Genomic DNA, 14206 nt, shown 5'->3' on the forward strand with positions numbered 1-14206 from the left:
TAAATAAATGTTTTGTGTCTTTAATGTTACAGTTTACTCCTTTTGGTGTGACTTGGATGTTACACGACAGTACAGCAACTTTTGACGTCAGAGTTTTGCTTTACGCTCTTGTCCGTGAAGTGTGCGCAAGCTCTGGCGCAAATCAGTCAGTTGAAAACAAATGTCTCGTGCGGTGCTAACAAGCTAAAGTTAGCTGAGTCGATGAGCTAACTTAGCTTGTTAGTGTCTCTCAGGTCTACTGACTTATTTATTTTGCAGATCTTTTGTCTCCGTTACGAATTGAATGACATTACGGAAGAAATCAAGGAAAAAGTTGGCCCCAAAAAGTTTCCTCCAGGGCGGAGGGTGAGGCACATTTGCATTCCCCGCATAAAGAAGAACTCTGATGCACAGAAGGTTAAGCTTAAGTCTTAAATAGAGTAAGACTTATATGGTACGAAAGGAACATTATGAACCAGACAGTTGGGTAAACAAACAGGAAATGTGTCTAAGAAAAGGAAGCTATGCAACACAGATGGCCTGAACCCTGGCATGTGTTGTGAAAGATGACAGCCTGCCTAGAGACAAGAAGACACCGCCCTGCAGGAAGACAATAAAAGATTAGGGTAAGGAGAAGACGGTGCTCACTTCGGACGAGATCTTGGTGGACCGATCCCTGACTTTATGTCTGTCGCTAGGGAAACTTAGTCTCTGTTCTGTGAACCCACAGCTGTGTTGTAACTCTTATGCTGGACTCAGTAAACTTGGTTGACTGAACTCATCGTCTCTGATTGATCCTTGTGTAGAGTGAACGTAAGTCCATAAAAGAAGACGCGGGAATTAATTAATAGGAGTCAGATTTGACCGGTCTCAGGGTCTTATTTTGGACATTCCCAACAGCTGGTGATTTTCTTTCTTCGTTTTTTTACCATTATCCCCATTTATCAGCATTTCCGTCCTTAGCCACCCATCCCATCTATCCGTGGGACAAAAAGAATATTGTAGAACACTTGGGAAGGACTTTTGGGAGGACTTCTACAGTTAAGATCAGGACACTTTGAGGATTAAGTACCCCATTAAAAACAGTGAATTTGCATCTATTCACGTCTTTGCATTGAAGCTCATTCCACAATCAACCTGCTCTGTGATAAACCCCGGCTCCACAACTAATCTGGTAAACTACGCTACGGCTCGATTCAGTGAGATAGCTCTTCCCAGCAACTTTTGATAGGTTGTCTAAGTTTTTTATGTCTTCTCCTCACTAGATTGCCGCCCTTGTGAGGACGCCGCCAGTCCGCCCGTGTGGCGTTCAGAGGTACTCGTCCACCTGTCTGACCGCTCTCCACCGCAGACCTGCAGCTCATCATTTTTGCATGGTTCCTTATGGTAAATAAACCTTCCTTAGTTGAGTTACCTCTTAGCTGTATCCACTTTTGAATCCTTGTGTAAAACATAACAGTTTGTGAAATTAACAGACAGGATATTGAGAAATAGTAGTGGTGGGGAGGGGTTGCAGTTCAGTGGGCTGGGGATCTCATTGCTGCTTTTTGCAGATGATGTGGTCCTGATAGCATCATTGGCCCGTGACCTTCAGCACTCACTGGATCGGTTCGCAGCGGTGTGCGAAGCAGCTGGGATGAGGATCAGCACCTCTAAAAATGAGGCCATAGTTCTCAGCAGGAAACTGATGGAGTACCTACTCCGAGTAGGGAATGAGTCCTTACCCTAAGTGAAGGAATTCAAGTACCAAGGGGTCTCGTTCAGAAGTGAGGGGACAATGGAGCAGGGGATTGGCTGGAGAATCGGAGCAGCGTGGGTGGTATTGCGTTCACTTTACCGCACCATTTCGACAAAAAGAGAGCTGGGTCTGAAGGTAAAGCTCTCGATCTACCAGTCAATTTTCATTTCTACCCTCACCTATGGTCATGAAGGCTGGGTCATAACCGAAAGAACGAGATCATGGGGATCCACCGGCTAAAATGTTTTTTCTAAATAGGGTGGCTGGCGTCTCCCTTAGAGCTAGGGTGAGAAGCTCAGTCTCGTGAGGAACTCGAGTAGAGCCACTGCTCCTTTGCATTGAAAGAAGCCAGTTGAGGTTCTGGAATGCCTCAGGATCCCCCAGTCAGAGCTGGTTAATGTGGCTCGGGAAAGAGAAGTTTGGGGTCACTTGCTGGAGCTGCTGCCCCTGCGACCTGACCCCGGATAAGAGGAGGAAGATGGATGGATGGATGGTTTGCGTCTTGCTTGTACGATTAACAGCATAAATTCTCTAAGAATCTCTTATACCCAAGCAAACCTAATTGATATTGTATCGGAAATATAATTGACCTTGTTAATCGGAATCGAAAAGGCAAATCATTGGCGATAGCCAGCCATACTGGGACTAACATTAAAGTATCATTTAGTGGCCGCTGCATCCATGCACACTGACATCTTAGTATTATTATTACCTGGCCCTATGTAGGTACTGTATGTAAATAACTATCAAAGTTCCTAGGAAAGTCTACTTCTTCACAATCAGAGTGTTCTGTAATAATGACGTAAGTCTGCTGCTGTGGGCGTTCGCTGTCTTTAAAAGGTTAAAAGAAGCAGGAGCAGAGTTTCAGCTCAGTTCAGACGGACTCAGTCTGACTGAGCAGAGCAGCAGATGAAGTCACTGAATGTTGTCAACTCTGTTCTGTCATTTCTAACCTAAACATTATATTGACTTTAAATAAGAAAGATGGTAAGTTTGGAGAATCTGTTTGCTTTCGTAAGAATTGATGTCTTTACTGTTTGCAGGTGGAATACTGCTTGTGTGTTAATGCAGTGAGTCCAGGATAAGCGTACATTTGACATTTAAACTATGATTTCTGCATATCTCCTACAAAATGTAACATTGTCAACTGTTCGTCCTGTGCAAACTTATAAAAGGTTGTGTTGTGAACAAAACGGATGATCATGATAAACTCTACACAGGTTTCATATTTCACTTTTGGTGCATACTTTGATATTGGGCTCTTTAAATACTTACTTTTCACGATTATTATGTGTTTTTATACTGTGATTGTTTGTGCCAATCTCTTGCTGATTGTGGTTACCTGTATGAACCGAAACTTACATGAACCTATGTACCTTTTTCTGTGCAGCCTGTTTGTAAATGAACTGTTTGGTAGTACAGGGTTGTTTCCATTCCTTCTGGTTCAGATCCTCTCTGACATTCACACTGTTTCTGCTTCTCTTTGTTTCCTGCAGATTTTCTGTTTGTATACATATGTAAATGTACAGTTTTATGTTCTAGCTGCCATGTCTTATGACAGATATCTTGCTATCTGTTATCCTCTGCAGTATAACACACATATGACATCCACCAAGGTTACCATGCTTATTGCCCTAACATGGTTATTCCCTCTTCTTGCAGTTGTTGTTTTGATATCATTGAGTTCCTCTTTACAGCTGTGTGGTAACCGTATTGACAGATTGTTCTGTGACAACTACTCTATTGTGAAACTGGCCTGCTCTGACACCACAGTCAATAACATATATGGACTCATTTACACTTTCATTGTTGTGCTTGGTCTTGCAATACCAATCATTTACACCTATATAAGGATTCTTAAAGTTTGTTTTTCTGGTTCTAAACAGACCAGGCAGAAAGCTGTCAGTACCTGCACACCTCACCTCGCTTCCCTGATCAACTTTTCTTTTGGTTGTTTTTTTGAAGTAATACAGAGCAGGTTTAATATGAGCAGTGCACCCATTATGTTGCGCATTTTTTTATCTTCATACTTCCTCACCTGCCAACCGCTCTTCAATCCTTTAATATATGGACTAAATTTGACAAAAATCAGCATCATGTGTAAAAGTTTCATCTTTGGTAAAGAGTAAGATACAAATTTTGAAAGCCATGTACTTTATTTCCTCAGTTTCAATATGTATTTATTGTTTGTTTATTTCATATTAATGTTTAATATGTTTATGTATGCACTAACAACCACCTTTTTACACATGGCTGCAAATTAAAAAAGTATAAATTACATAAGAAAAGTAAAGTGAAGTGAGCATCATTAAGGGTCAGTTTGCCTGGTGATTCACATTATACTAAAGTCAAATGAAGTCATGTAAAGTTTAGCAAATTAAATTGGCCATCTTTAGGAGACAGAGTTTAGCTGGGGTCCAAAGTAAAGTGAAGTGGGCATCTTGAAGGGTCAGTTTACCTGGTGATTCACAATATAGTTAAAGCAGCCATATTATGCTCATTTTCAGGTTCATAATTGTATTTTAAGGTTGTACCAGAATAGGTTTACATGGTTTAATTTTCAAAAAACACCATATTTTTGTTGTATTGCAGCGCTCTCTCTCACTGCTGCAGCTCCTCTTTTCAGCTGGTCTCTGTTTTAGCTACAGAGTGAGACCTCTTTTCTTCTTCTTCTGCACTATCTTTGATTGCACTGCACATGCCCAGTAGCTCAGATGTAGATCATGTCAGCTAGCTAGCTCCATAGACAGTAAAAGAAAGGCTGTTTCTACAACTTTGGTCAGTTACAAGGCAGGATTAGCTGGGAGACTTCTAAATGAGGGCGCACATGGAAGTAGTTCTTTTGGAGATTATGGTGAACTTGTGTGTGTTGTAGCAGTGCTTTGCTATTGAGAACGAGGTAACATGCTAGCGTTAGCATGCTAGCGTTAGCATGCTAGCGTTAGCATGCTAGCGTTAGCCATAGTGTTAGCATGCTAACGCTACGAGCTAATGGTTGCGGTTAGCCTGCTCGTTTCGACTTTTTTCAAAGTTTGTATGTGTGTGGAAGCACCAGAGACACAAAAGAACACCCCAAATCCCAGAAAAAGTGATTTTTTCATAATATGGGCACTTTAAGTAAAAGTCAAAGTGTACCTGGAGGTCCAAAGTAAAGTACAGTGAAGTGAGCATCTTTAGGAGTCAGAGTTTACCTGGGGGTCCAAAGTAGAGTGATGTGAAGGGAAGTGAAGTGAAGAAAAGTGAAACAGCAGACAGGTACCAGAAGGTCAGATAGGATTGAGCCTTGGTAGTTGCCGCAGCCATAACCCAGGTATTGGAGGAGTTTGGGGAGGTAATGGAAAGGGCCTCTTGGCTGACCTCAAGAAAATTCTGGCAAACCATCAGATGATGCTTGGGTCAGGCTGTGTCAAGTGGAATTGCTGACCCTGATTGGTGATATTGTCAGGCAGTGAGAAGAGCACTTTGAGGATGTCCTAAACCCGACCAACACCTGCCCCAAGTGAAGGAGTTAAAATATCTTGATGATACATCTGGACTACCTTCTTCAGCCTGCCCCCACCACAACCCCACCTACTGTGGTTTTAACAACAACTCATCCAAAACATGCAACCACATATGTTGTTTGCTCCTACTCTTTAATACAACCGACAGGAGTATTTTCCATCATTTAAACTTGTCGTTATCGGTTGCAGTTTACTTACTTACTTACTTACTTACTTACTAGGAACAAAAACTACCTAGTTAAGTTTATAACAACATTGTAGAATTTCATTCCGGGTTTGGCTACTGGCACCCCTGGGCTTAGTCAGCTAACTTAATAGGAGAGCTGCATAGCTAACCGACCTAATTAGCTAACGGCAGCTAATGGCAGTTAGCAGTTATTTTAGCAACAAGTAACCTAAAGCTAACTTTATCCGTCCAAAACTTAATAAATCACTTTGGTACTGTAAGATACACATTTTGTGTTGTTTTGAAAGCCATGTACTGTAGTTAATTTCCTCAGCTTTAATATCATGAACAAATCTGGAAAAACTGAGGCTTTGACAAATGCATGTAATGTGGGTAGTAAATTATATAAACTTAGCACAAAAAGTAAAGAAATTTGTGTTTGGTAGATAATTTCACTGTGGTAACAATGCTTTTTGGCAATAAATCTTATACCGTTGGAAAGTCTGTTTAGTTCCCTTACAAATGATACCTCATTGGTAAGGAACATGCATTTGTGGGATGAGCAGCAGGGCTGAGTATGTGGGTTGCGCCCATGAAAAATTTGCCAAATCTTCTCTGCCAATGCCAAACAGCTTATTCTGCTAATGACTCGTTTGGTGTTTGGTGGATTGGATTATTTATGTTTGAAGAAACAATACATATTGGCAATTTAACAATTTATTCATTTCACAAAAAGGAGCCTGAGTAGCGTGTGGAAGAACCATACACAGCCACAACAGCCTGGCACCTCCTCCTCATGCTGGTCACCAGCCTGGTCACACACTGCTGTGGGATGGCATCCCATTCTTCAACCAGCATTTGTCGCAAGTCAGCTAACGTGGTTGTGTTGGTCACTCTGGCACAAACAGAATGCCCAAGCTGATCCCACAAGTGTTCAATGGGGTTGAGGTCAGGATTGCTGGCAAGCCATTCCATCCTCTCCACTCCCACATTCTGGAGGTAGTCTCTGATAAACCCCGCACTGTGGGGGCGAGCGTTGTCATCTTGGAGGATAGAGTTCGTCCCAGACTGTGGAGATATGGGATTGCCACTGGTTGCAGAATTTCATCTCTAAATCAGGCACCTGATTGACAGCACCTGGGGGTAACAGAAGCTCAAAACAAGCGTCAATAGCAAAAGCAAAATAAGCTGTTTGGCAATGGCAGAGAAGATTTGGCAAATTTTTCATGGGCGTAACTGCTCATCCTACAAATGCATGTTCCTTACAAATGGGGCACCAGGGAACTAAACAGGCTTTCCAACGGTATAAGATTTATTGCCAAAAAGCATTGTTACCACAGAGAAATTATCTACCAAACACAAATTTCCTTACTTTTTGTGCTAAGTTTATTATACGTTTTAGGAATAAATATCTAAACAAATACATTTAAAGGTTTAATTCTACGGTAACAATTGTCAAGTTCGTATGAAAAATGCAAGCGCATTATATTTATTTACAAAATGAACTTTTTAAACTAGAAAACAGGGGCAGCAAACACATTGTATTATATTATATTTTGAATTGTCACCTGCCACCCGAATTTAGTTTTTCTTCACATAGATAAAGACGTTTACAACATTTATTTTGTGCATAAAAATGAATCAGAATGAAGGAAATGATGTGTTTGACACTTCCTTGGCTAGGACCACCAGACCCCTGCTATATCTCCCCAAATGCCCATTCTGAGCCAGGAAAAATCCTGAAGATAACAAATACACATAAAAAGACAGAAGAAATAGCCCCGTTAAAACCCAGACTGTCCTCCCAAAACCTAACCCATAGATCGCTTGTACAAGCAGTAGTTATGACCCACATTTACATTTTGCAGCAGCAATCCACAGTTGCAGAATTTATCGCTATCACTTTCTTCAAAACTTATTAAAATATCATGAAATCATAGTGACACAACTGCTGAGCTGAGCTAGAGGGAAAACTGTAGTTGGCACGCACATTATATGACAGCCATCAGGAGTGTATACATCCTTGTTAGGACAGGGATAGACAAATAGATTTTAATCTATTTTAAAATTAAGATCAAAATAGATCTTAATTTGAATGACACGATAATCATCATCATCATCATCATCATCATCATCATCATCATCATCATCATCATCTTCGTCCGCTTATCCGGTATCGGGTCGCGGGGGTAGCAGCTCCAGCAGGGGACCCCAAACTTCCCTTTCCCGAGCCACATTAACCAGCTCCGACTGGGGGATCCCGAGGCGTTCCCATCCCAGGTTGGAGATATAATCCCTCCACCTAGTCCTGGGTCTTCCCCGAGGCCTCCTCCCAGCTGGACGTGCCTGGAACACCTCCCTAGGGAGGCGCCCAGGGGGCATCCTTACCAGATGCCCAAACCACCTCAACTGGCTCCTTTCGACGCGAAGGAGCAGCGGCTCTACTCCGAGCTCCTCACGGATGACTGAGCTTCTCACCCTATCTCTAAGGGAGACGCCAGCCACCCTCCTGAGGAAACTCATTTCGGCCGCTTGTACCCTGGATCTTGTTCTTTCGGTCATGACCCAGCCTTCATGACCATAGGTGAGGGTAGGAACGAAAACTGACCGGTAGATTGAGAGCTGCGCCGATTCTCCGACCAATCTCCCGCTCCATTGTCCCAATGACACGATAATGATTCATAAAATTCCAAGATCGATCTTTCAAGAGGCTCTGTTTTAAAGCTAGAGTGGAGATATTGGTATCATATCAAGCTAGACAATCTAAGGAATCCATGTTTACTCTTTATTGTTTTGACTGCTGTTGTGTGTTCATGTTGAATAAAAAGTACATTAATGTAACTGCTTTGGGGTCATTTCTTAACATAAACATTATTTTTAATAATGCACCAGGTTAGAGTAGCCTGGTTGACCCCAGACCCTTCACAGTTGTAAGTGAGAAGGGTCTGGGGAAGGTTCATTCACAGCCAAATTTCCAAAGGGGCGTCACCAACGGACGCCGCTCAAATGCCTCTGGGCACAATTGGATAGTCAATCAACCAATCAGACCAACGATCCGGGTGACGTAGCAGCGACAGCGGCATCAATGGGTTGCTGCGCTTCGGTGGCCGTCATGTTGAATGTAAACAAAAAGTTGCTCGCCTTCACTGCGCTATTGTCATTGTGTAAAGCCTGCCTCAACTGATTGGTGCCTTGGTTTGGAAAAATTGAAAATGGGCTTGAATGGGCTCTTGGCCAGACTGACTTGCAGAGCAAATCTCAGGGTTTTCCCAGGCTAGGTTAGAGGGTTCCTTGTAGAACTTACAGCATTATTTTTTCTGAGAAAAAAAATATTTTTTTTTTTACAGTTTTTCAAACTTCAAATTATGTGCCCAAAGAAAAAACCTTTGTCGACATCTGTTTTATCTAAAAAGATAAAATTCTCTGTCTGTTCATCTCATTTCACTTTTATTGGTGCAAAATGGGATTGTTAAGCAGACAAACTGACAAAAAATAAATGTCAAATGTTGTAAAAAAGATACAGGTGCAATTGATAGAATAATAGATCAATACTTGCCGTCCGTGTATGGCTACAGTATTGCCACAGAAAATATCGTCATACTATGGTGTATGAATATTTTCCCCCATCCCTAGTGTTAACAGTAATAATACATTTTATTTATATAGCGCTTTTCAAGTTACTCAAAGACAATTTACAACAAAGCACATTAAACATTTCTCCACCGGTTCTTACAACATAACTCAGTTTCTCACAGATGGCCGTTATTTCTAGTTCCTACATCATTTTCCTATAAAAATGTATTCACTCTTTAACATGAGTTTACATTTAACCAAAGATAAGACTTTTACATAAGCTACATATTTTAGACATTTGCAGTCCATACATTAAAGGGTTAAAGATTGGTTGGCAGGTCAGAAAGTATAATGACAAAGAAATGCGCAACATCATGGGTACACTGCTCATATCAAACCTGCTCTGTACTATTTCAAAGAAAGAACCAAAGAAAAAGTTGATCAGAGAAGCGAGGTGAGGTGTGCAGGTACTGACAGCTTTCTGCCTGGTCTGTTTAGAACCAGAAAAACAAACTTTAAGGATCTTCGTGTACGTGTAAAGGATTACACTGAGAGGACCACAGACTACAAGACATAGGTTAATGAGTCCATAAATGTTGTGCATTCTGGTGTCAGAGCAGGCCAGTTTGACAACACAGTAGTTGTTACAGTAAACTGTGTTAATGATGTTCCCACACAGCTGTAAAGAGGAACTTAAAAATATTGGGACAGCAATGGCAAAAAATGGAAATAACCACGTTAGAGCAATAAGCATGGCAACCTTGTTAGATGTCATATGAGTGTGATATTGTAGAGGATAACAGATAGCAAGATATCTGTCATAAGACATGACGGCTAAGTTATAAAACTCTACACTGCCATATGTATACAGACAGAAAATCTGCAGGAAACAGAAGGGAGCATAAATAGTGTGAATGTCAGAGAGGATCTGAACCAGAAGGAATGGAAACAACCCTGTACTACCATACAGTTCATTTACAAACAGGCTGCACAGAAAAAGGTACATAGGTTCATGTAAGCTTCTGTTCTTACAGATAACCACAATCAGCAAAAGATTGGTACAAACTATTAAAGCATAAAAACACATAATAAACAGGAAAATTAAGTATTTAAAGAGCCCAATATTAAAATACGCACCAAAAGTGAAATATGAAACCTGTGTAGAGTTTATCATGATCATTCGTTTGGTTCACAACACAACCTTTCAAGTTTGCACAGGATGAACAGTTTGAGATTTGTAGAAATCAAACTAGTTTAAATGTCAAATGTACGCTTTTCCTGGACTCACTGCATTAACACACAAGCAGTATTCAGTCTGCAAGCAATAAAGACAAATTCTTTCAAAAACACAGATTCTCCAAATTTACCATTTCACCTATTTAAAGGCAATAATATGTTAAGGTTAGAAATGACAGAACACAGGTAATCACATTGCATGTATCCTTACTTTCATCACCCGTCTTGCTGCAGTCATGCTGTGACTGCTTTGCAGCTGAACTGCACCGAAACTCTGTGTCCGCTTCTTTTAAACTCTTCAAGTCAGATGATGTGCACATCAGCAGTCTGACCTCATTACCACATGACACATCTAACTGACATCTGAACATCTACTCTGACCATATTAAAAAACAACAACAAAAATTGATTGGAAACTATTTTTGATAACCAAGTTATTATTTGTCAATATTAATAAATCATTAATAAATTTGGCCTAATTTATATGTAGAAACTTTTATACAAAAGGCTGAAATATAGTGTGATTCACAAACAATGACAAATACACGTAAAAGGACAGATGAAGAAATAGGACCCTTAAAACCGAGACTGTCCTTCACAAGCAGTATTTATGACCCATATTTATGTTTATTGGTAGGCAGCGCCACCTTCTAGTGTCATGGTAGTTATGGTGAGAGCAAAGCAAGAACTCATGTAACTCGGTATTAAAGGCCCTGTCACAACAAGGCGCCCGTCTTGCACTGTTGCCACACGTCGCGAACAGCCAATTCATCCGATTGTCTGTTCAGCTTGAAAACGGTATTGAGGAAAGCAAACAAACGATTGAGAGCTCACACAGAAGGCTCTTCTCATTTTTTCAACTTGTCTGATCAATCCAATACGCATAAGAGCTGTCAAAACTGGCCAAACATGACGTTCAAATGTTCATTCTAAAATAACATATAGGTTTGAACGATTGAAATAACAATTTTTCCACATTATGTCCATAATATTGCAAACGTACGAGATATACATAACTACTTGTGTTGGTATATTTATTTCAACAATAAAATGTCTTTTAAAATATCTACATATCTAAACATTACAAAATAAACTAACGTTAATAAACTAATATCCTATACCGTGAAATGAAATATAAAGACCGTAATAGACCTCCCTTTCTCTGCACCGTCTGCACCGTTAATTACCATTGTAGTATGAAGGCATGTGTGGTGGGTGGAATTAGCAAACTAACGTTAGCTAACTAGCCTGCAGCCGGCCGTTAGGGTTTGGTCCTTCCACTCCGCTCCCCCCGTAGGGAGAATTCTTTGCCGAGAGAACAGATGACAGCCTGGGAGATCTTGCACCCGGCGCAGCGCAAAGCCCGATGCAAGTGTCTTTGCTAGTTTAAGCCGACCAACGCAGTTGTCAATTGCCCGTCCAGCGCCCACGTCGTTTAAATAGATGCGCCTGCGCCCATCTGTGCGCCCATGGCCGTGCTGGTCTTACAGGGAGGTGTGTTCAGGTGCATTCTGGGAGTATTGCTATCTTGAGGCAGCGGGAAGTGATCGCGCCATTGACCAACAAAAACCTTGTCTAAAGTCAATAACGCAGAATTTCATTGTTATTTTAACAGAGCATTAGTAAAATGCTCCTGGTCTTGTGCACAGCGCGCGTACACTATGCTTTTTACACACACAGAGACGCACAGCAGCAGCACACACACATGCAGAAGATTACAAATAAATATATTACTGTGCAAATCATCCATCATAATAGCAATGTGCCAAGGTCCAAATGGGCCTGGCTTTTAAGGGAATGGGAGATGACACTCTGATTGATTTATTGCATGTTACACCCAAAACACACCACACATGAATTAATGAAGACACTAAGTACAACCCTTTTGAACCATGTGTCCCTATTTTCCGCCATCAAACTAGCAAAAGTGGATTTGGACATGCCCTAAACACACCTGTGCCATGCGCTTTACGGCGTGTGCTTAGATAATTAAAATAGGGCCCACAAAGTCTGTTTAGCCATCTCCTGGTGTCCGCTGTCTTCCCGGCGGGGAGTGAAGCAGTAGGTTCTGTTCGGTTCTGCCCTTGCTGAATAGTTTGTTGTGGATATCGTAGCAGCGTTTGTAGCCGGTTTCCATTTTTGAATGATGAATAGATTACCGCCGCCTGCTGGTATGGAGAGTTATTTTCTTGCATGCATGCGCAGATCGCTGGCTGTAGTCCCTGTGGTATGTTCCAGTGCTAATTTTTGGACAAGGCAAAGGCCACGTTGACCGTCGGGAGGCGATGCCACAGTCGGCCTTCATCGCCACGATTTCCTGGCCGTCGGCATTGTGCGTCAGGGCCTTTAGACCAAACAGCAACTTACGTGCCTAGAAGTAATGCCAATGCATAACTGCCTTAAAACAGCATTCTATTTAATTTCCAGCAGGGGGCAACTCCACCGGCTCCAAAAAGAAGTCTGTTTCTATAGTCTATAGTATATAAGTCTATGAGAAAATAAGCCTACTCACTTGATTTGTTAGCCTATCTCAGAAAACTTTTTCATATTGAGTTTATGGTCTTGATCGTTAGCGTTGTTTGCATTTCTTTAAACCAATCTGAATCATCTTGGGCCGCACTAAGCTCCGGACACAGTAGCGATCAGTGGGCGATCAGTGTTGAGCTCTATTCAGGCTTAGCGCGAAAAAACAAGTGAGGTAATTTCCCAGTGCGCTGATGACCCACAAAAATGGGCATAAAAGGTTTGTTTATGGCTCCCCAAATGACAGGCAAGGGCAGAGGCCTTTGCATGTTTAGCTGGAGGTAAAGAAGAATGTTGAAAATATCAACTAAATATACAATAGTTGGGCACACCTGTATGCACAGGGCCGTATCTGGAACCAAACAACTAGATAGGGCCTTGAGTCACACAGAGTCAGAGATGCCTGGCTAGTGCAGGTATTCTCTCAAGGACCTAGATGACAACTGCTGTGTTGGATTTTTTCCCAGAGAACAAGTTGGTCAACTCTTTGCCCCTGCACATCACTGAAAGGAAAGTGAATGAAACTGTGGTGCTTTGCTGTAGACCTCTGTGTAAGTCACATTGTCCATAAGGAAGGAAGAAAATGAAGGAAGGAATCGTATTCGAGCATAGGGCAATTAATAAAGAGATCATATTTCTCCTGTATTAGCTTCTCTGCATTGGCTTCCTGTAAAATTCAGGATTAAATTTAAAATCCTTCTCCTGACCTACAAAGCTCTTAATGGTCAAGCAGCATCATATCTTGAAGAGCTCATGGTACCTTATTGTCCCACCAGAGCACTGCATTCCCAGAATCCAGAGTTACCTGTGGTTCCTAGAGTCTCTAAAAGTAGAATGGGAGCCAGAGCCTTCAGGTATCAGGCTCCTCTCCTGTGGAACCAGCTCCCAGTCTGGGTTAAGGAGGCAGACACCGTCACCACATTTAAGAGTAAACTTAAAACTCTCCTCTTTGATAAAGCTTATAGTTAGGGAGTGAGGAGTTGCAGCGTTTGCCTAGACCAGCAGGGGAGGGTGTATTGCTACAGACACAGCACCCCTTCTCTTTTCTGATTCTCTTCACAGTGGTCAGATTCATCTAGCAACCTTTATATAACTGGCTCAGGTTTGCTTTGCACCAGCTCTTAATTATGCTGTTATAGTTTTATCCTGCTGGGGGACTTCCTTTGACACACTAAGCTTCTCTCTCCTTTCTCTTTACATCTCTATGCATCCATGTCTCAGAAATGCTTGGTACTAACTTAGCTCTGGGGAGCTTATTCCCTGGAGTCCTCATGTTTTTTCACCCAGCAGTTTTCCTTGGATTAGGGTGGCACCTAAATCATGGTTGCAGCTGTCGCTGTGGTCCTGCTCCGCGCCCTGCTATGCCCTGCTACACCTTGCTACACCTTGCTACACCCTGTAGTGCCTTGATATGCCCTGTAACACCCTGCAGTGCCCTTCTACGCCATGAACTACTACAACTACTATTTCTAGTCATAGTTCCATTAT

At 41.7% G+C, this 14206-nt stretch overlaps 2 protein-coding genes across 2 annotated transcripts; one reads left to right on the plus strand and one right to left on the minus strand.

Annotated features, from left to right (window-relative positions):
* The first annotated feature begins 2905 nt into the window (after positions 1 to 2905).
* On the plus strand, positions 2906 to 3846 carry LOC116057876 (olfactory receptor 6N1-like). The gene has a single exon (XM_031310461.2). It carries the CDS (start codon positions 2914 to 2916, stop codon positions 3844 to 3846), a length of 933 nt encoding a protein of 310 aa, XP_031166321.1. The 5' UTR covers positions 2906 to 2913.
* A 5366-nt stretch (positions 3847 to 9212) lies between these two features.
* LOC116057899 (olfactory receptor 142-like) lies at positions 9213 to 10139 on the minus strand. Its single transcript, XM_031310484.1, has one exon. The coding sequence runs from the start codon at positions 10137 to 10139 to the stop codon at positions 9213 to 9215; it is 927 nt and encodes a 308-aa protein (XP_031166344.1).
* Positions 10140 to 14206: the final 4067 nt, after the last annotated feature.

The sequence above is a fragment of the Sander lucioperca genome, chromosome 5 (assembly GCF_008315115.2).
Source record: "Sander lucioperca isolate FBNREF2018 chromosome 5, SLUC_FBN_1.2, whole genome shotgun sequence".
Classification (NCBI taxonomy): Eukaryota; Metazoa; Chordata; class Actinopteri; order Perciformes; family Percidae; genus Sander; species Sander lucioperca.

Bases quoted from the DNA above. Each gene is read 5' to 3' on its own strand.
- LOC116057899 (XM_031310484.1), bottom strand. From the start codon at position 10,139: ATGATCATGATAAACTCTACACAGGTTTCATATTTCACTTTTGGTGCG.
- LOC116057876 (XM_031310461.2), top strand. From the start codon at position 2,914: ATGATCATGATAAACTCTACACAGGTTTCATATTTCACTTTTGGTGCA.